Source organism: Mustela nivalis, assembly GCF_964662115.1.
Source record: "Mustela nivalis genome assembly, chromosome: 18".
NCBI lineage: Eukaryota > Metazoa > Chordata > Mammalia > Carnivora > Mustelidae > Mustela > Mustela nivalis.
This window is the reverse complement of record NC_139037.1, coordinates 49128714-49147939: the sequence shown is the minus strand read 5'-3', so window position 1 is coordinate 49147939 and position 19226 is coordinate 49128714. Positions and strand designations below refer to the sequence as shown.

The 19226-nt window shown below is 59.7% G+C and overlaps 3 protein-coding genes across 6 annotated transcripts; 1 reads left to right on the top strand and 2 right to left on the bottom strand.

Moving 5' to 3' along the window:
* Positions 1-69: 69 nt before the first annotated feature.
* GARIN5B (golgi associated RAB2 interactor family member 5B) lies at positions 70-7638 on the bottom strand. 2 transcript variants are annotated; one of them, XM_082711231.1, is made up of 11 exons: positions 7277-7638; positions 6927-7081; positions 6533-6791; positions 6157-6181; positions 5932-5996; positions 5743-5843; positions 5601-5653; positions 5443-5519; positions 2493-5209; positions 340-427; positions 70-250 (listed from the first exon to the last, which is right to left on the bottom strand). In XM_082711231.1, the coding sequence occupies exons 1-10, from the start codon at positions 7424-7426 to the stop codon at positions 400-402; spliced, it is 3630 nt and encodes a 1209-aa protein (XP_082567357.1). In that variant the 5' UTR covers positions 7427-7638; the 3' UTR covers positions 70-250; positions 340-399. The 2 variants fall into 2 exon arrangements, with proteins under 2 accessions (XP_082567357.1, XP_082567358.1); XM_082711232.1 differs by lacking the exon at positions 70-250 and having other exon boundaries at positions 345-427; positions 2493-2821; positions 3874-5209.
* A 1590-nt stretch (positions 7639-9228) lies between these two features.
* On the bottom strand, positions 9229-19198 carry IL11 (interleukin 11). 3 transcript variants are annotated; one of them, XM_082709756.1, is made up of 5 exons: positions 19113-19198; positions 11137-11309; positions 10853-10939; positions 10570-10731; positions 9229-9849 (listed from the first exon to the last, which is right to left on the bottom strand). In XM_082709756.1, the coding sequence occupies exons 3-5, from the start codon at positions 10880-10882 to the stop codon at positions 9679-9681; spliced, it is 363 nt and encodes a 120-aa protein (XP_082565882.1). In that variant the 5' UTR covers positions 10883-10939; positions 11137-11309; positions 19113-19198; the 3' UTR covers positions 9229-9678. The 3 variants fall into 3 exon arrangements, with proteins under 3 accessions (XP_082565882.1, XP_082565881.1, XP_082565883.1); XM_082709755.1 differs by lacking the exon at positions 19113-19198 and adding an exon at positions 12482-12637; XM_082709757.1 differs by lacking the exon at positions 19113-19198 and adding an exon at positions 11739-11859.
* TMEM190 (transmembrane protein 190) lies at positions 16332-18437 on the top strand. Its single transcript, XM_082709758.1, has 5 exons — positions 16332-17213; positions 17306-17341; positions 17785-17910; positions 17982-18066; positions 18155-18437. Exons 1-5 carry the CDS (start codon positions 17156-17158, stop codon positions 18393-18395), a joined length of 546 nt encoding a protein of 181 aa, XP_082565884.1. The 5' UTR covers positions 16332-17155; the 3' UTR covers positions 18396-18437.
* Positions 19199-19226: the final 28 nt, after the last annotated feature.

Sequence of the window (19226 nt, the reverse complement as noted above, 5' to 3'; positions counted from 1 at the left end):
GCCGCACCAAGCTCTTGAGGTTCCCCCGCGCACACACAGGCATCCAGGCACGACTTTTGCTGAGTCTGACTCAGGTTTTTAATCTCTGCGAAGCTGGGCCACCCCGCGGGCTCTCACCCGTCCCGCTCCCCCCCCCCCAATATATAAAGGTATAGATAGCTCTGGTCTCTGCCGGAGAGGGAGCATACCCCCGCCCGGCCTTTTCAGCACCCTGCTTCTTAGTGGTAGAGGTGCACAGCACCCTGGGGGCCTGTGGGGAAGAGGAAAGAGCCAGGGTGGGGTCTGAGCTCCCGGACTCCGGTGCCAGGACTTGGGCGGGTCTACGGGGTCTCGGGCTACCTGGCCAAGCTGGGCTCCTTTGGACACTTTGGCAACTGAGATCGAGTTCCCGGAATCCCGCTATTGAGGGCTCTCGGTACTGAGCATGCTGGAGAGAGAGAGAAAGCCAAAGGAGGCGTTGGAGGCCACAGTTTACTGAGTGCTCAGTAAACCCGTCCCAAACGGAGCATGAGATGGAACAGGGTCCCCATTGCGTCTTCCTGGCCCTGACGGACCTGCAGGTTCCTCTCTCTCCTGCCTAGTCGCTACCAAGCCCAGCTGTGCACCCTTCACCCCACATCCAACTGCACTCTGGTCACTCTCCTCTCAAGAATCGCTCTTGCGCCTGCTTCCTACCCCAGCTGCCTCTCCACATCCCTTCTCCCCTTGCAGCAAGCCACTCGCAGAAAGCTTGTCTACTCCTCCCCTCAGAATGCCCTCTTTGCCAACGCCTGGAGGTAGGTATGTAGGGATACAGTGGGGAAATACCCATCACATAAAATTTACCATTGCAATCATTTTAAAGTGCATAGTTCAGTGGCATTTGTTGCATTTGCCACGTGGTGGGACCACAACCTCTGAGCTCCAGAACGTTTCATCAGCCCACAAGGAGACCCTGTTCCCCATGTGCCATCCCTCCCCATCCCAGCTCCTGGCAACCACCAGTCAGCTGGGATTTGTCTGCCCCACAATTGTCAAAGGGCATCATCCGCGACAGGGACCCTTGCATCTGGCTCCTTTCAGCCAGCATCACGTTTTCAAGGACCCTGGCAGGTGACCTCCTGCTCTCTGTGCCTCTTCAGGCCTGCCCCATTCAACTCGTTACCACCATGTAACAAATAATCGAATCCTTGCTGATAAATCCAGAGGCCTCATCTCAGTCCCACCTCCCCCCACCTAGATGCGGCATTAGACACAACTGCTCTTTTCCCATGGTGGCCAGGATGTCTGTGTCTCACCATCTGCACACCACTACTGTGGTCTCCCCTCTTCCCAACACTTGCTTTGTTTACACTTGCTGGCCAGAGACCTCCCCTAGTCTTCTAACTTGCAGTAGCCATCCCCGAGCTGATGATTTCCCAAGTCACCTGTGACTCACGCATCTGGCTACCTAACCCACATCTTCACCAGACATCTTGGAATTCAGATATCCAAAATGGAATTCCTGATGCTCTACCTGCCATCCATTTTATTCACAGCTTCTCTGACTGCTGCCAATGGCCACAGCATTTCCCCAGTGTCCCAGACCACAACCCTTACACTTTCCCTTCATACCACACGGACACAATCTGTTGGCTCAGCCATCAGAGCGTCTCTAGAACACTGTCTCCTCTCAACACCTCCAACACCTCCCCTCGTGTCCAGATCCACATCATCTCATGCCTGGATCACTCCGACTGCCTCTTGCCAACTCCCAGCTTCCATCCTTGCCCGCTTACCTTCTCGATGCTTGGACCAGAGAGAGCCCTTTCTAACACACATGAATCCCAACTATTTAGCTCAATCCACCTGCCCCCAGCTCACTCATCAGCATCAAAGCCTAAGTTCTTAAAACGCCCAGCAAGGTCTCCTGTGATCGCCACCAGTTCCCTGACTCTTCTAATGGCATTCTTCTCTCTGGAGCCCCTTGGAACTCACTCTTGGTCAACATACTGCACACTCATAACTTCCCCAGATGTGTGCATGGAACCCTCCCTCTTCTCCTCCAAGTCTTTTACAAGTGACATCAGCTCCCTGAGGCCCTCCCGGATCCACCAGTCCCATTCTGGAGGCTGCCTACCTTCACGCCTAGTCCGCCCTCCTGTACTGTCTCCCCATGGAGCTATCAGCTTACATCATACAATATAATTGCCTTAGTTTTTATTGTCAGGATTCCTAACTTCATCACTACTGATAGTTTGTGTGGATCATTCTTCGCTGGGGGTGGGGTTGAAGGAAGAGCCTGTGCATTGCGGGAGGCTAAACAGCATCTCTGGGCTCTACACACAAGATGGCAAGGGCATATATGCCCCAAATTGCTCAGTGCTGGATTCCCAGTACTTAGAACAATGCCTAGCACAAAGTCAACACTCACTAAATACCAAGTCCATGAATAAAAGTGAGAAAAGAGGGCGTGATCCTCCACCTGGCAGAGAATGGGGTTGATGGAATATATCAGTCATCACCCCAAGTACCTGTCTGAAGGGCTGAAGACATCCTGTTCCTCTTCCTTATCCCCGCTGGCAGCCAGGTCCGTCCCGCTCTCAACTTCCAAGGGTGAGGGTGAGACACCCGCTGAGGACAGCCCCGTTGTGGTCACAGGGCTGAGGTCTGACATCTCCTTGGGCTCGAGAGGCTCTTGAAATAGGCTGCTGAGCGGTGGGGACCCCCCAGCTCCCACTTCTGACAAGGGGGTCAGTGAGGTTGGCGACCGGGTTGTATCCTCCCCCTCTGATGCAGGCAGAGGGGTGGGAGACAGGGAGACATTGTCCATCTTCTGGCTGCTGGAGACACTGCCCATCTCCTGCTCGGGGAGGTAGGGCACCTCAGGAGGCCCCATGGTATCCTGGGACAGCTCCTCTACATTTGCTCTCTCCTCTGCCCACTGATGCCTGCTCCTCTCTGCCCACCGATGTATTTTCCCCTTCACCCAGGTGCCCACTGGGGACTGCTCTCTACCCCCCACTGAGATCCCCTCCATTGAGGGCACCCAGGAGCCCACTGGGGACTGCTGTGTACCCCCTGCTGGGGTCCCCTCTGTTGAGGGCGCCCAGGAGCTCACCGGGGACTGCTCCCTAACTGCCACTGGTTTCCTCTCTGGCGAGGGTACCCAGGAGCCCACTGGGGACTGCTCCCTACCTCCCACTGAGGTCCCCTCTGTCGAGGGTGCCCAGGAGCCCACCGGGGACTGCTCCCTAACTGCCACTGGTTTCCTCTCTGGCGAGGGCACCCAGGAGCCCACTGGGGACTGCTCCCTACCCCCCATTAAGGTCCCCTCTGTCGAGGGTGCCCAGGAGCCCACTGGGGACTGCTCCCTACCCCCCACTGAGGTCCCCTCCATTGAGGGTGCCCAGGAGCCCACCGGGGACTGCTCCCTACCCCCCACTGAGGTCCCCTCTGGCGAGGGCACCCAGGAGCCCACTGGGGACTGCTCCCTACCCCCCATTAAGGTCCCCTCTGTCGAGGGTGCCCAGGAACCCACCGGGGACTGCTCCCTACCCCCCACTGAGGTCCCCTCTGTCGAGGGCACCCAGGAGCCCACTGGGGACTGCTCCCTACCCCCCACTGAGGTCCCCTCCATCAAGGGTGCCCAGGAGCTCACCAGGGTCTGCTCCCTAACTGCCACTGGCTTCCTCTCTGGTGAGGGCACCCATGAGCCCACCGGGGACTGCTCCCTACCCCCCACTGAGGGCCCCTCCATTGAGGGTGCCCAGGAGCTCAATGGGGACTGCTCCTTAAACCCCGCCAGGGTCCCCTCCATCGAAGGCGCCCAGGAGCCCACTGGGGACTGCTCCCTAACTGCCATTGGTTTCCTCTCTGACAAGGGAGCAGAACAGGGACTGAAGGGCCCTGTACCCTCTGCTGACATAGATGCCTGGGGAGCTGAGAGCCAGGAGGGCAGGCCGACTGCAGCTTGTCTCTGTGGGGGCTCCTTGCAGTTGGCCATGATCATCATCTTGGCGAGCGTGAGGCCTTCTACCGAGAAGGGCCTGCTCTGTTCCTCTGGGCCTCCCTCGATGGCCAGCTCCTGGGTCTTGAGCCACCTGTGCTGCTCTCCCCTCTCCTTGGATCTGAAGCCAGGCATGTCCAGGGATATCTTCTCCTTCTTTCTGTGGACCTTGTCCTCCAGCAAGCCCCGGCCCTTCAGGCCATCCAGGGTGATTTCCCGGGCTTTGCTGATCACGACTTCCTCTGACTGCTTCTTCGTGGTGGTGAAAGGCAGCTCCATGGATGTCTTCTGGGTCCTCGTCTCCAGTACATCCATCTCCTGGGTGCCCACGAACAACATGGGCTGGGGTGCCCCTTCCTGCTTCCTTCTCTCAGCCACATCCCTTCTAGGACCTATCTCGGGCCCCAGGCCAAAATCAGCTCTCTTCGGGGTCATCTTGTACCGACTAGGTGAGGTCACAGCCTTCTGGGATGGGGTAGGGATGAACAAAGATTTCTTCCTTTGGAGAGTGGGGGACACGGCCTTTGGGGGAAGAGCCAGGGTGGGTGGGGACTTCTGAGACAGGAAAGGTACGGCTGGAGGCTTCTGAGGACTAGCCAACATGGGTGGGGGCTTCTGAGATGGGGCAGGTATGGCTTGGGCCTTCCGAGAAACAGCCAAGGTAGCTGGAGGCTTCCGGGATGCACCGTGAGCTGGTGGGGCCTTCGGGGAGGTGGTCACTACAGGTGTTGCCTTCCGAGATGGGCCCCGTGCTGCTGGGACCTTTTGAGGGGGACCAGGCGCAGTGGGGACCTTCTGAGGGGCACCAGGAGCAGTGGGAACCCTCCGGGATGGGCCAGGGGCAGCTGAGGTCTTCTGGGATGGGGCGCGCACTGCCGAGACCTTCTTGGACTGGTCGAGGATGAATGGAACCCTCGAAGAGGTGGCCCGGGTAGATGGGGACTTCTGGGAGCGCGATGGCCGCGGCTTCTGCCCGGCCTTTTCCTTGTGCTTCCGGCCGGAGGGTAAAGCATGAGGGAAGTAGAAGGCTGGAGGGCCAGGGGCGGGGCTGAAGGAGGAAGAAGACAAGGTGCTGGTATCCGGGTCCATCAGGTCTTCAACATCCTGCTGCCACAGGTAGGCGTCCAAGCAGTCATAGGAGCCCACCAGGGAAGGCTCCTGGCTGTCCTCCGAGATGCACCGGACAGGGGTCTCCACTAAGCCTCCGAGAACCGTGCCCACCTCTGAGTCAGATGAGTGACCCTAGAGACGGGCCGAGAAACGGGAAGGATGATCAGGACCAGAGAAAGCTTGAGACCCAGGACCCAGGAGACCAGAGCCTCAGCCCCACCTCCTCCCTCAGACCCAGGAGTCCAGACCACAGCTCCTCCTCCCTCAGACCACCCCCAGTCCCTCCTCCCCACTCAGACCCAGGAGTCCAAACTTCCAGTCCCTCCTCCCTCAGACCAAGAGTTGGGCCCCCAGTATATAGCTGCCTTGGAAGAGGACTGTGTGTGGTTGATGGTGTTGGAAATGATGCTGAAGATGGTACGGATGGTGATGCTGGGCTTCTCTGGATGGAAAGAAAGTAGTCTGAGCTTTCAGCCAAAGGGCCAGAACTTTGGGGATCCACACATGTGGGGGGTGTGCTCACCAGAAACCTGGATTTTCGTCTGAGATGTGTCCAAGTAGAGTTTTGGTTGGGACCTGTAGGACCACATGGCATGACTGACGGCATCGGCACTGGGTCCTCAGCCTTCCCCTGCTTCCCCCCAGGAGCCAGACCCCCAGCCTACTTTTCTGTAGGTTTCTTCTTAGCTTGAGCATGCTCCGCATGTGACCAGATAAGAGGCACAGAATCGCCCACGGCCTGAGACTTGAATCTGCGCTTGAGGGTCTGACAGTGGAAGGAGGGATGGGGGCAGTGAGGGAGCCCAGTATCCCTGCCCCATCCCTCCACAGCCAAGCCTGGCCTGCATGCTCACCTTGGTCTTCTTCTGTCTCTGAGATGCCATCAGCTTGTAAGGAAATGTGGGCTTGGCAATCATGACTGCAGAGGAGGGGATGCTTTGAGTCAATGTCCCGGACAGGGAGGACACAGGGAGACACGCGGGGGGCTTGGCCAGGGAAGAAGGGGAAGGTCAGACCATGCTTGGTGCAGAAGATGCTGAGAAGCAGGGGAGAGCCTGATGGACACTGAACCTGCTCACCTGAACGTTTGGACTGGGGCTGGGCCTGCGGACAAGAAGGGGGACAGTGAGGAGGGGTGGCCTCCTCCTGGTCTCCACATCTCCCTTACCTACTCAGCCCAAGACTCCAGGACCCCAGCCCATCCCTCTCCCAGGACTCAGGGATCCTGTCCTCTGCTCCTGCAAACCCTGGAATCTAGGCCCCCAGCCTCCTCCTCCCTAAACCAGGAGTCCATCTCCCAGCCCCTCCTCCCTCAGATCCAGGAGTGCAGGTCCCAGGCCCTCCTCTGTCATCCAGGCCCCCGGCCTCATTTCTTGGGGCTCTGGGTTGCAGGCTGTTGGACTTGGTTCTGAGATCTAGAACCGCAGCTGCCCCAGGGTGGGGGGCAGTACCCACCTGGAGGCGCCAGGTGGAGGCAGGGGGTACCACATGGACCAGGCCCATGGTTGGTGTGCTCAGGGTCCGGGGGGCCCAGGTTGTGGCCGGCTCATGGAGTAGGTTGATGAGACGGATCCAGCGGTCAAACAGGAAGCCAAGCTCATTATCAGGGGCATCCAGCTCCAGGTAGTAGTAGCGACCTGTGACCAGTCGTAGCTTCAGGCGGCAGGCAGACAGGTCATGCACGTAGAGGTGGGCCAGGTCCAGTGGGAGCATCCTGGGGGCGGAGAAGCAGGAGATGCCAATGGCAGAGCAGGAGATGGGACAGAACAGGAACAGATGGGAGGATGGAGGCACCCAATGAGGACCAGGTGGGAGCACTGTCTGGGGCCGCTGGGGGGGATGGAGGCACCTGGTGAGGACGAGATTGGAGCACTCCCTGCCCTCTCCGCGCTCAGCGATCAGCAGGATGTCTGGCAGTACCAGGCCTGGCAGGGAGGCAGCCACACCCATGGTCAGACGGTTGGTTCTGTGGTGCACGTACACGGGGGCCCCTCGATTGTTCACCTGGGGGGCCAGGGAGAGGGGCTGGAACCACTCCTTTCTCCAGCAGTCCTCCGGCACCCCCAGCCCAAGCCCCTGGCCACCGGAGCCCCGCCCCCACCCCACCTCATGCCTGCCTGGGTCCAAATCCCCCAGCCCGGGGGGGTTTCCAATCCCCTCCTGCCCCTCTCCACCCCCAGGGTGCAGGAAGCTGGGGACCTGCACAAAGTTACTCTCGAACATGGGCAGCGGGCGGAGGGGCAGGTACTCGCCCTTCTGGAGGGTCTTCTGCAACTCGCCCAGAGTGGGGACCCATTTTGAGGGTCCCTGGAGTGGCTGCATGCGCTTGATGTTGCGAAACCGGTTCATGGCGGCTGGAGAAAAGGTGGGTCACCACAGATACATGGTCAGGGAGCCAGGCACCTGGGCACATGGCCAGCCCAGTGTCCCCCAGCCCACCCGTCCTGGCCTTTTGGGCTTCACAGGTGCGGGAGCTCAGTGGTTCCAGAAGGTGGAGCTTCTCCAGGGCTTGGCCATGGCCCTGCAGAGGGGGGGTGGTCAGCCCTGGCCTGGGGGAGGAGCCTTCCGGTGGAGGGGCTTTGTGACCTCATCAGACACCTACGTGTAGGTCTCTTGCTGGGAACTCTCTGGGGGGCACGGATGGGTTCCTGACTCCAGGATGTGGCTTAGGGCCTGTGGCTCAGAAGCCCCAGTCCAGACCCAAACTAGTGAAAACACAGGACCCTTGTGGGGGGTCCCCGAGCCAGGGGGTGTGGGAACTGCTCTCTTGGATATTGTAAATGGATAATTAACTAAAGAGTTTCTGACTCTTAAGAAGGGAGGCCCGAGTACAGCCCCAACTCACCACTGACCTTTCTCTAGACCTTAAGTAAGACTCATACCCACACTGGGCCTCGGTTTCCCCATTTGTAACAGATTTGTGTCTGTGTGGGTTATAAAGAAAGGGAGAGACGTGCGCTTTGGAAGGAGCCAGACCTCTGGCAGAATCACAGTTGTCTCTCCCTAGCTATGTGACTTTGAACAACAGCCAAACACCCCCTCCAGCCTCACCTTCCCTCACCCAGTCAAGTGGGTCATGATGCCTCATTCAGGGGGTCATGTAAGTAAAACCCCACACTTCAGGCACGGCCCAGAGCAGGCACTCAGTGAGCCGTGATTCCTGACTCCTTCTGAGAGCTAATTTGTGGGGGAAGGTGGTGACTGGTATTCTTTCACTCTAAAAAGTGTTTATTTATTTTATTTAAATATGTCATGCAAAATACATGGTCATTGTGGAAATTCTGGATAATATAGACAGGCACAAATAAAAACAAGTCACTCAGAACTCCAATCCACCTTCCACCATGGTCAAAATTTGGGTGTATTTTCTTCTAGGATTTTTTATTTTAAAGATTTTATTTATTTGAGAGAGTGAGCACGAGAGCAGGGTGCGAGGCAGGGGGAGAAGCAGACTCCCCACTGAGCAGGGCCCAATGCACGGCCTCGATCCTGGGACTTTGGGATCATGACCCGAGCTGAAGGCGGATGCTTAATCGGGTAAGCCACCCCGGCACCCCTATTATTATTTTGAAAGTAAAGTGTATGCCCAGTGTACGGCTGGAATTCACAACCCCAAGATCTAGAGTCACACGCTCTACTGAGTCAGCCAGATTCTAGGACTTTTAAAAACGTCTGTATATCCATCCATCCATCCATCCATCCATCCAAACACAAAATGCAAATCACACCGTGGTTAGTAGCCTGCTTTCTCTGGTCTTAAAGCAGCCCCCGGAGCATCCCCTCAGCATGGCTGATGGCATCCCATCAGAGAGATGGGTGTAATTTATTAAACCATCCCTCACTGTTGGACATCTAGGTGGTTTCTGGTTTGCTCTTGTGAACATCACCTTAACAAACGACATCAAACTTGCAGCTTTGTCACATACAAGTATTGTAGGGCACAGGACGGCCTTCTGGAGCCTTCCATTAAAGATTCATTGAGTGCCTACAAAGTGCAGTCTCGGACCCTGCCCCTCAGTGCTCAGGGTCTCTGGGGAACAACGATCTCCCCTCTGCTGTCCTGCCCACTGAGGGTCCATGCCTCCCTCTATTCCACAGACCCCAGCGTCCAGCCCCCAACCCTCAGCCCTCAGATAAATCACCTCTAAGTGGATGTGTATGACAAATTTAATTCCCCCTTCTCCATCTTACAAAGGTTTCTCACATTTTTGTACAAAACCCAGGCCTCCTTTCCCTTTCCCTCCCCACCCCAACCCAAAAAGTAATTGTTTAATAAATAATATATGCTCCTGCCCAGGCCCAGAGGGCTAGGGGATAGGGAAACCCTGCAGCCAGACTTAAGAGATTCAAGAATCTAGGACTCCAGTTCCCAGCCCCTTTGGTCCCCAAGTCTACCTGCTTCCCACCCACCCCCCCCTTAAATAAATAAGTATAAATAAGGCACAGAAACCCCCCTACTCTGCCCAGGTCTCCTGGAGGGACCGTCTCAAATTAAGGGGAGAGAAGGAGGGAGTGTTTTCCTGCTGCCATGCACCCAGTCCCCAAATAAATAAATAAATAAGATGTGGCATCGAAGGACGTTGGTGGTTCCTGGTGGCGGGTCACAGCCGAGTCTTCAGCAGCAGCAAGCCCCGCACAGCCCAGTCAAGGGTCAGGTGCAGCCCCCCAAGAATAGCATGGGCTGCCCTGATGCCTCCCCAGGCGGAGGCCGGGGGCGCTAGTGGGGGAGCTGGTGGGTCCGGGGGCGCCTGGGGTAAGGCCAGGCGGGACATCTGTTGGGAGAGGACAGAGGGTTAGCAATAGGCCCAGGGTGCAGTGGGGGTTTGGGGAAGGGGTGTTTGGAGCTTCTACTAAATGGGGGGGGGGTGTTGGGAAGTCCAGGCTGCCGGCTTCCGGAGCTTCTCTGGCCTGTGGCATAGGCTTTCTGGGCAGGCAGTTCTCAGCATGTTGGGTGCAGAAAATGAAAACTGAAAGGTGGGGGTGTCAGAGCAAGTCCAGGGGCTTGGGGGACAGGTCTATAGAGTTAGGACTGGGATCCTTATGCTAGGCAAGGGCTGGGGGCTCAAGTCTGGAGTTGGGTCCAAGATCTTGGGGCTGGGGTCTTAGATGTGGGATCTCTCCAATCCAAGATGAGAGACTCATGGGTGAGGGTTAGGCACTCAGAAGTGGGACCTGGAATTTGGGGTCAGGCCCAGGAACTGGTATTTGAAGTTTTCTGTCCTGGGTCTAGGATTTAGCAGTCAGGTCTTAAGGGCTCATGACCAGTGTCTGAGGTCTTAGGGACACAGAGCTCAAGGTTGGAGGCCTCAGGGTCTAGGCTCTTGAAGTCTGGAGATGGTAGACTCAGGGTCTCCAGGCTGCCTTTGGGTCAGGGTCTGGGGGGTCTTGGGGCCACAGGATTTGAAGGTCTCAGAGCAGGTCTCAGAGCAGGCCCAGAGTCTGGGGTTGGGTTTCAAGCCTAGGTGTCAGGCCTGGGGGCTGGGGGATCCTACCAGGAGCTGCAGCCGGCGCAGCAGTCGGTCCAGCCGGGCCTGCAGGGCACCTAGCTCGGGCTCCAGGGTCCGCAAGGAAGGGCCCCCAGCTCGGCGCAGCCACTGCACGTGGCGCAGATAGGAGAACAGGTCCGCCCGCAGCCGTGTCAGCACACCTGGGAGCTAGGACACAGGGCATGGGGGGCATCAGGAACACATGCCACCAGCCTGCTCTGGCCCCCAGTCCCCCTCCATACTCATATCTCACCAATTCCCCCCACCCGCCCTTTCCCCTTTCCCTTACCTGCAGGGCTCCCAGAGCCCCTGCACTCATGGCCAAGGTGGGAAGAGAGTCCAGGTTGTGGTCTCCGTCGGCTGGAAATTTATCCCTCTGTGGGGACAAAGAAGCCTTGAGGGGGACCCTGCCCAGCTCCAAGGGTCCCTCCATCCTCCAGATAGGCTCAAAACTCCTCTCCCCCACCCCCACCCTCCACCCCACCCCACCTCCCGTTTCTGCCACCGTGGTAGCCCAGAATCCCTCCCCACTCCTCGTCCTGGTCCCTGCCCGTCCCTTCCAGTCTCTCCTACCAGCTGGGCGGCAAGCTGCCGAGTGTCCGCCAGGAGAGAACGGGTCAGGAGGACGGCGCTGTCCAGCTCAGCCCGAGGGTCTGGGGAGGCCCGTGGGGGGCCAGGAGGCGGCCCGGGGGCAGCAGCTCTATCTGGCCACAGGCTCAGGGCGACCAGGACCAGGCAGCAAACACCTGGGGGCGGGAAGAAGAGAGCTCAGACCGGACTGATGGGTCTGAGGGAGGAGGGACTGGGGGTCCTGAGTCCCAGGGTGGAGCGCCCAGGGCAGGTCGCAGGGCTGGGGCGGGCTTCCCTCTCCCTCTCCGGCTCAGGCTGCCCCGCCCGTCGGAACAGACGCGGCCCGGGGCGGGTAGACGGGCCGGGCGTCTCCCGTCCGCCCCCGGACGCCGGAATCTGGGCCCCGGGGCGGGGCATGAAGGGGGGAGGCACAGGCCAGAACCTGCCCCCTCCCCGGGCCTCGGAGCCAGAGCCGGACTGAGAGCAGAGGCAGGAGACCAGGACAGAAACCTGGAGGCCCAGACCCCTCCCCAGGGGTACATCCCCACCCCCTGGTGGACCGCGGAAGGCCGGGCCGCGGAGCCGGCGATGCCCCCGGAGCACACCTGGGCGAAGAGAGGCAGAGGTGCTGGCGCAACCGGGCCGCGGGAGGCTCAGAGGGACCCGGCGGCGGCGCGCGGCTCGGGGGCTCGGGCCCGCTGGCTCCCCGGCAGCCCATCCCCCAGCTGCCCCGCCCACCCCCGCGTCCGCCAGCCAATCAGCGCCCCCCGGGCCGCCCCGCTCCCGCATCACACCCCCAGCCCGCCCCCCGGCCCTCCCCGGCCGCTGTCTGTCCGTCGGTCCGCATCTGTCTGGCTCTCCCGTTCCTGTCTGCACCACTGTCTCTCTCTCTCTCCTCCCCGTGGCTGGGGTCGGTGTCCTGGACTTGGCGCTCACCTCCTGGAGGCTCTCTGCCTCAGTTTTCCCTCCCGGAACCTCTTTGTCGGGATTCCTGGGCGTCTGCGTCTCTCTGTCCCCGCTGACTCCCTGGGGTCCCCGGGCCCTCGGGGATCCCCTCCGGGCATCCGTCTCTGTCTGTCTGGGGTCTCCATCTCTCTGGCGCTGCCCTGTGCATCCCTCCACGTCTCAGCTTCGTCCTCTCATCTCTCTGCCCCCCTCGTCTCTGGGCCGCCTGCTTTCTGGGAATCTCCTTTCCTCTCCCATCTCTACCCACCCCCATGGCTCCCTCACTCTCCTCTGTCTCTTTCTACCCCATTCAGCTGCGCCTGTCTGCTCCCCACCCTCCTTGCCACTGGCCCTCCCTCCTCCCTTCCTGTCCCCCCCACCCCATGAACTTGAACCAACTTACTGTTCATGTCCCCACAGGGCAGGGGTTCCCCAGGGCAGGGAGCAGGGAGCTGGGGGCCTTTAACCCTTCCCTGTCCGCTGCCGGGGGGAGCCCTGGGGGTCAGCTGGGCCTCGGCCTGGGGAGGGGAGGCATGTGCGTGTGAGCAGCGAGGGCCGTGGCAGTGAGGGAGTGTGTACGCCTGGGGGGTTATATAGGGGGCCAGGGCGGTTGGGCGGGGGGCAGGCGGCAGGGGAGGGCGGCCTGACACATCCTGACTCACCCTCCCTGCCTGCCTTTTCCATTCAGAGGGAGCCGGCTGCCTCGCAGGGCTCAGGCTGCCTCGCTCAGAGGAGGGCAAGGAAGGAAAAGTTGGAAAAGTTGAAGAGAGAAAGGGGGGGGTGGTCGGAGAGGGGCTGGTGAGGTCATTGGCGTCCCCTCCCTCCACCTCCTCCTCCGGGCTGCCACAGGGGCAGACACAGTGGCTCAAGAGCTGGGGCTGGGCTGTGTGGGGGGTGTGCGGGGGGGTTCTGGTGGTCTGGGTTGGCTGGACCAGGACCATCAGAGAGGTAGGGAGGCTAGGGAGAGAGGGACGGGAAAGCCGAGGACAGAGCCACAAGACGCAGCCCTGGGGAGATGGAGGTACAAGGCAGAGCCATTCAAAGGGACAGAGTGAGTGAGAGGGATGGAGAGAGTGAGACCCAAGCGAGGACAGAGAGAATATGGGGACGCTGAGGCAGAGGAGGAGTCTGAAAGGCAGAGATAGACTGTGATCCACGGAGAGATGCGGGACATCTCACTGCAGGAGCAGAGAGACCCACACAGAGACCCCAGGAAGAAAAGGGACATCAAGTTGTGGGTTTAGAGAGAGGGGAGGCAGGCAGCAGGAGAAACACACCGGGGACAAAGTTGCAGAGGCCCCTAGAGACAGGCAGGGAGCCAGAGACCCTCAGAGGAGGTGCTGGGCGCTGGGACAGAGAGGAGTAGTCTCTGGGAGACAGACAGGGACATGAAGGTGGAGAGAGAAGCAGAGCTGAGAGGGAGAGAGAGAGAGAGCAAGCATGAGACACCCAGACTAGGTGCGATCTTGCATAGGTGCTGCATTCCCTCTGGGCCTCAGTTTCCTTATCTGTGAAATGGGGATAACCGAGCACCCATCCCCTTGCTGCCCTCCCCATGCCTGGTAAGGATGAGTTCACTCGTGTAGAGGTGTAGGACACACAATCAGCTGTCAATAAACATGAAGCATTGCAGTTCTCTTCCTCAATTTTTATTAACACATGCCCAGAGGCCCAGAGAAAGATGCAGCATCCAGTAGGGCTGGGGATGGCAAGTGAGTGGGCAAGGTAATGAGGGTGACAGACACATGGAGAGAGTGGCTCAGCCAGGGAGTGGAGATGGGGACAGGGCAGAGATGGCAATGTGCCTCCGCACATTGTGCGGAGGCACTGGAGCAGGGGATGGGGGGGGGGGGATGGACAGGACAGCCCTGGGAGCACAGGCGCCCTAATGAATGCTGGGGACAGAGGCAGAGCCAGTGAGGGACTGGGTCTAGAGCCCCATCCCCTGGAGCATCCCCCCTTCCCAGCGAAAGACAGGGTAGGAGTGAGAAGGCAAAATGACAAGGTCCCCCTGTAGGCCCCCTCCTGGCTCTCAACTGTTCTGAGCTGGTAGGGGGGCTCTGGGGATGAATGGCAGCTAGAGTCCTCCCCCTCCCATCCCCCACCACGTGGGGTGGGGGATGAGGGCTCACATCCCCAGGGAGGTGAGGTCACAGCCCCCCCCATGGTGGGACATGACCTCATTGCCTCAGGTAAGAACTCTCTCTGCGGGTCTGTCATGGCCACCCCTTCCAGGGCCCCCCAGGGGCCCTCCCCAGCCCCCTCTCCCACAGGGACCCAGGCCTCTGACCACTGGGTCTCCGCCCCTCAGGGGGCCTGTTTCCGGCTGAGTCAGTGTGGGGGGCCCAAAGCTGCGTCAGTGAGGGGAGAACTGACGTAGCCCCCCCCCAGACTGGCGGGGCCAGCCAAGGTGACTCAGGCCACCAGCCTGGGGGATGGACTGGCCTGAGGGGATAGGGACTGGGCCTGGGGCCAGTCTGAGAGCAACAATAGGGATCCTGCACTGGCAGCCCCTTCCACCTACTAGGAACCAGGAGTGCTACCCCAGACCCTCTTCTTCAACCCAGGATCCTGGGCCCCCAGCCCCCTCCTCCCTCTGAACCAGGTGGCAGGTGTCCAGGCCTTAAACCCTGGTTCCCAGGTGGAGAAAAAGGTGTTTCCATTCTGCCATTTGGAAAATGCTCTATGGGAAAGGTCAGGAGTCTGAGGCTGGGTCAGTGTACCTGGCTGGTACACTGCGCCCCCCCTCCCCCCGCATCGTGCCTTGGCCTGCACCCTGAGGCCGTGGGGTCATCTTTCCCCTAATTCCAGCTTTCCTGGCTGCAGGAGTCTGAGGGAGATGGGGTGGGTAACGCAGGTGGTCAGGGGGATTCCTCAGCATCCTGGGTCTTCCCCAGGGTTGGAGGCAGGGAGGCCCGGGCTCCTTCTATTGCAAGGAGAGCAAGAGGGCACAGGGTGCCTCCACTGACAGGCAGAACTGGGGAATCACAAAAAAGTGACGACACTGACACATACACACAGATGCTGTAACACAGACACCCAGGGTGAGCAAAAGACCAAGTTGTGAAACAATAGGATATACAGATACAAGCAGCTTTAAGGAAACCAGCTCATAGGCTCAGAGACAAGGACCAGGGAGACATAGTGCCGAAGGCTCTGCGTGGAGGGTCCCGCACGTGAGGGAAGATGCCACTGGAATATGAGTGGGGAGCTGGGGGTCCTTTCTCCTGTGCTGGCCCTGGGTGAGGTAGGGCTGGCTGGTGTGAGGTCAGCAGGTCCGAGGCTGTGTGTGTCCGTCTGTCTATCCCTGGGGGGTCCTGTCTGGCCTCTGGGGGGTGACGGGGCAGGCAGGCCGCAGAAGCAACCCAAACCTGTCATTAGCGGTGAGGGCCGTGACGGCGGGGGCCCCCCCAGTCCCAAGCCGCGGTCCAGGGCCCAGCAGCCCCGCCCCCCACCCCCTCCTTGATCCCTGAGGAATCCCGGGAATTGCGAAGTGGGTCCAGATGATGTTGACACAGGAAATGGTCATCAGCTGCTGGCCTCAGCCCCATAACCCCTATGACCCCCCACCCCCGGCCCCCTGCTGAGCCCCCTCTAACCTGTGTCATCTCTGACGGAGGCAGCCCAGGGCCACTCAGCTCCCACCAGGATGTTTACAAGAGATGCACAGACCAGGAGTCAGCCTCACGAGGCTTCCTGAGAAATGGGGTCTGGACTCCTGGACAGCTGCCCTCAGACCTGGTCCCTGGCCTTCTGTCTCAGACCCGAGAGTCAGGCCCCCAGCCCCTCCTCCCTCAGACCCAGCAGTCCAGCCACCTCCTCCTTCAGATCCAGGAGTCCTGGTCCCCAGCCCCCTCCTCCCTCAGACCCTAGAGTCCAGATCTCCAGCCTCTCTTTCCTCAGCCCCAGGAATCTGGGCCCTCAGCCACCTCCTCCCTCGGACTTGGGTCCAGACCCCCAGCCCCTCCTCCCTCAGACCCCAGAGTCCAGGCCCCAAAGCCACACTGCCCTGGGAGGCTCCCTTCTCACTGTACTACAAAGCTGAATGGGGCGCCTGGGTGGCTCAGTGGTTAAGCCGCTGCCTTCGGCTCAGGTCATGATCCCAGGGTCCTGGGATCGAGCCCCGCATCGGGCTCTCTGCTCAGCAGGGAGCCTGCTTCCTCCTCTCTCTCTCTGCCTGCCTCTCTGCCTACTTACGATCTCTGTCTGTCAAATAAATAAATAAAATCTTTGAAAAAAAAAAAAAAAAGCTGAATGGAGGGTCACCTGAGAGAACTAGGGATCATGGTCCCAGCCCAGCCCTCCACTGGGCTCCTCCACCACTGAGGGGGACTAAATGGGAAACCTGAGGACCTCCACATGGACCCCTTTCCCCATTTGTGGGTGGAGAGACTGAGGCCCGAGGAGAAGGGTCTTCCTCCCCACGAGCCACACTCAGGGCCTGCACATCCTCATGGCCCTTACACGTTCCCCATCCGTTCTCCACCGGGAGGCCTGGAGAGCCCTCGGAACAAGAGGACTCCCAAGCAAGTGCTCTGGCCTCTGGCCCAACCCCCATTTTCCCCTTGTCCTCCTGGGCCACCTGGTTGTTGGGGGGGCCTCCCTAACAATGGGGCTCAGTGAGCCTCAGGGCGCCTGCCCCTGGTTGCTAGGGGGAAGACCCCTGGCAACGACATCTCTGGAGACTTTGGGCCACCTGGGGCTGCCCTGCAGGCATCAGGTTACCAAGCAGAGGGATTCCCTGGCAAGAAGGTCTCCCAGGCCCCGTAGCTTGGGGTCCCCTGGTTGTCAGGCAGGAGGTGCCTTAGGCCCCCACCTACTTTCTACCCAGGTTGGCTGGCCCCCACCACTGTGGGCCCTTCAACCTGGTTGCTAAGGAAGCCACTTCCTACCAACCAGGCATGACCAGGCCAGTGTGACCGCCCCCCCTCCTTCCCCACTGCTAAGGGGGCTCCCTAGCAACAGAACTTGGAACCTTGAAAGCTGGGTGGGCAGGTGGGTGGGGCCCCACTGGTTGCTGGGGTGATGGCCTTCAAGGTCTGTCCCCACAGAGGCCCCAAGGGTCTGGGGAGGCAACATGGTGGGCTCTGGGATCCCCGCTTTGAGCCTCTTCCTGCTGATGCAGGGCTCAGTAGGTGAGGGGGCTGAAGGGAGGGTCAGAGAGCCTAGCACAGAGCCTCTTCAGCCTCCTTACAGCCCCTCTAACACTGACCCTTTTTCTCCACAGACGGGAATGGGATCCAGGGATTCTTCTATCCATGGAGTGAGCAGTGGCTGAACCCCGATCCCCCAAGGACAGGGAGTCCAGACTCCTAGGAGACTAACTCCATGGGTCTAAAGGGAGAAGGGGCTGAAAACCTGATCCTGGTCTGAGCCAAGAGGGCTGGGGACCCAGACTCCTGGGTCTGAGGGAGGAGGGGGCTAGGGTTCTGGACTCCTGGTATTGAGGGAGGAAGGGCTGGGGGTCTGGACTCCTGGTATTGAGGGAGGAAGGGCTGGGGGTCTGTACTCCTGATATTGAGGGAGGAAGGGCTAGGGGTCTGGACTCCTGGGTCCGAGGGCGGAGGGTGTTGCCAGCCTGGACTCCTGGGTCCTCCACAGAGTAAGCCCTCGGCAGGAGGCCAGGAGCCTGACTTTGAGGTCCTGGGATTCTGGGGCCCTTGGGTCAGAATCTGTGACATAGGTGCCCTTGTGGTTGGTCTCAAGGCTGTGAGGGAGATGTATGGGACCGGGAGAGCTGTGGGGGCCAAGCGGCAATTGAGAACCCCAATCTGTGTCTGCGTCTCCGGTGCTGCTATCGTGATGGGGTCTGCTACCACCAGCGGCCAGATGGTGAGTGCCAGGAAACCGGGTCCCCGGGGCCACTGAGACTCCTGGGTCTCAAACCTGCCTCCTTTGTGCAGAAACCATGCGGAGAAAGCACATGTGGGCGCTGGGCTGGACATGTGGAGGCCTCCTCTTCCTGATCTCCAGCATCTGCTTGTTCTGGCAAGTGGGGTTGGGGCTGAGGGTGGGCTCCCGCACCCCTGCAGGAGCGGGCAGATGGTCAAGTCTGAGTGTGACCATTCCCTATCAGGTGGGCCAAACGTCGAGATATGCTGCACCTTCCAGGATTCTTAAAGGGCAAATGTGACCTGTCGAGGACTGTGTCTCTGTTATCTAAGGACAGGGGGCCTTCCAGCGAAAAGAGGACATCCGCAGGCAGCATGCCAACCTCTGTTACTCCAGAGGGGAACACGGAAGTGTCAGGGGTTACCGAAGGGGAAGGGACGACAGAAGGGGGTGATGAAACAGAAGGGGCGGAGGACGAAGATTAGGGGCACCCCTGGGGGGGCCCCTCAATACAGATATAGCATATAGACGCGTGGTCTCATTTCTAAGATCCATGGGAGCAGGAGGCACAGGAGCTCCAGGGCAGGGAGTGTGCGTGTGTGGTGTGTGTGTGTGTGTGTGTGTGTGTGTGTGCGTGCACAAGGGGACTGGGCTGTGATCATGAGGTTTCCAGCCTGAGTGGGATCTGGAACCAGGGAGCGGTGGGTTGGTGGGAGGTGGCCTGCCGTTCTCCTGCAGGAGCACCACTGACAGCCTTGGTTGCCGACCCTTGGGATCCTGCCTTATCTGCCAGCACACCTCCCACCAATGCCCAAGCATGGCAGGGCTCCCTGCGGGACACAGGCCACCCCGGGTGGACAACGTTACTCTCAGATTCTCCAGTGGCCCGGTGGAAATTCTCCAGAAAGCACCTACGGTACAAGATTTGTCCTGCCCAGCCCTCGGGCCTTCCTCAGGCGTACCCTGTACCAGGTCCCCTCTACAAGTACTTCCAGGGCACCTGGGTGGCTCAGCAGGTGCGGACTCTTGATTTCGGTTCTGGCCACGATCTCAGGGTCGTGGGCTCGAGCCCCCTACCCGGGCTACTTGCTTGGCCGGGGTCTGCTGGAGATTATTTCTCTCCCTCTCCCGCAGCCCCTCCCCTCTAAAATAAATAAATCTCTCTCTCTCTTTTTTTTAAGGTACTTCCTCCTAATAAATACCTGGCGAGTCTAATTTGTCCCTCTGTCTGCTACTCAGAGGACGCCCAGAGGTCTGGGTTCAAGGTCCTGGCGCCACTCTCCCACCTCCTTCCATGAGAGGCTTGTGTGCAGCTG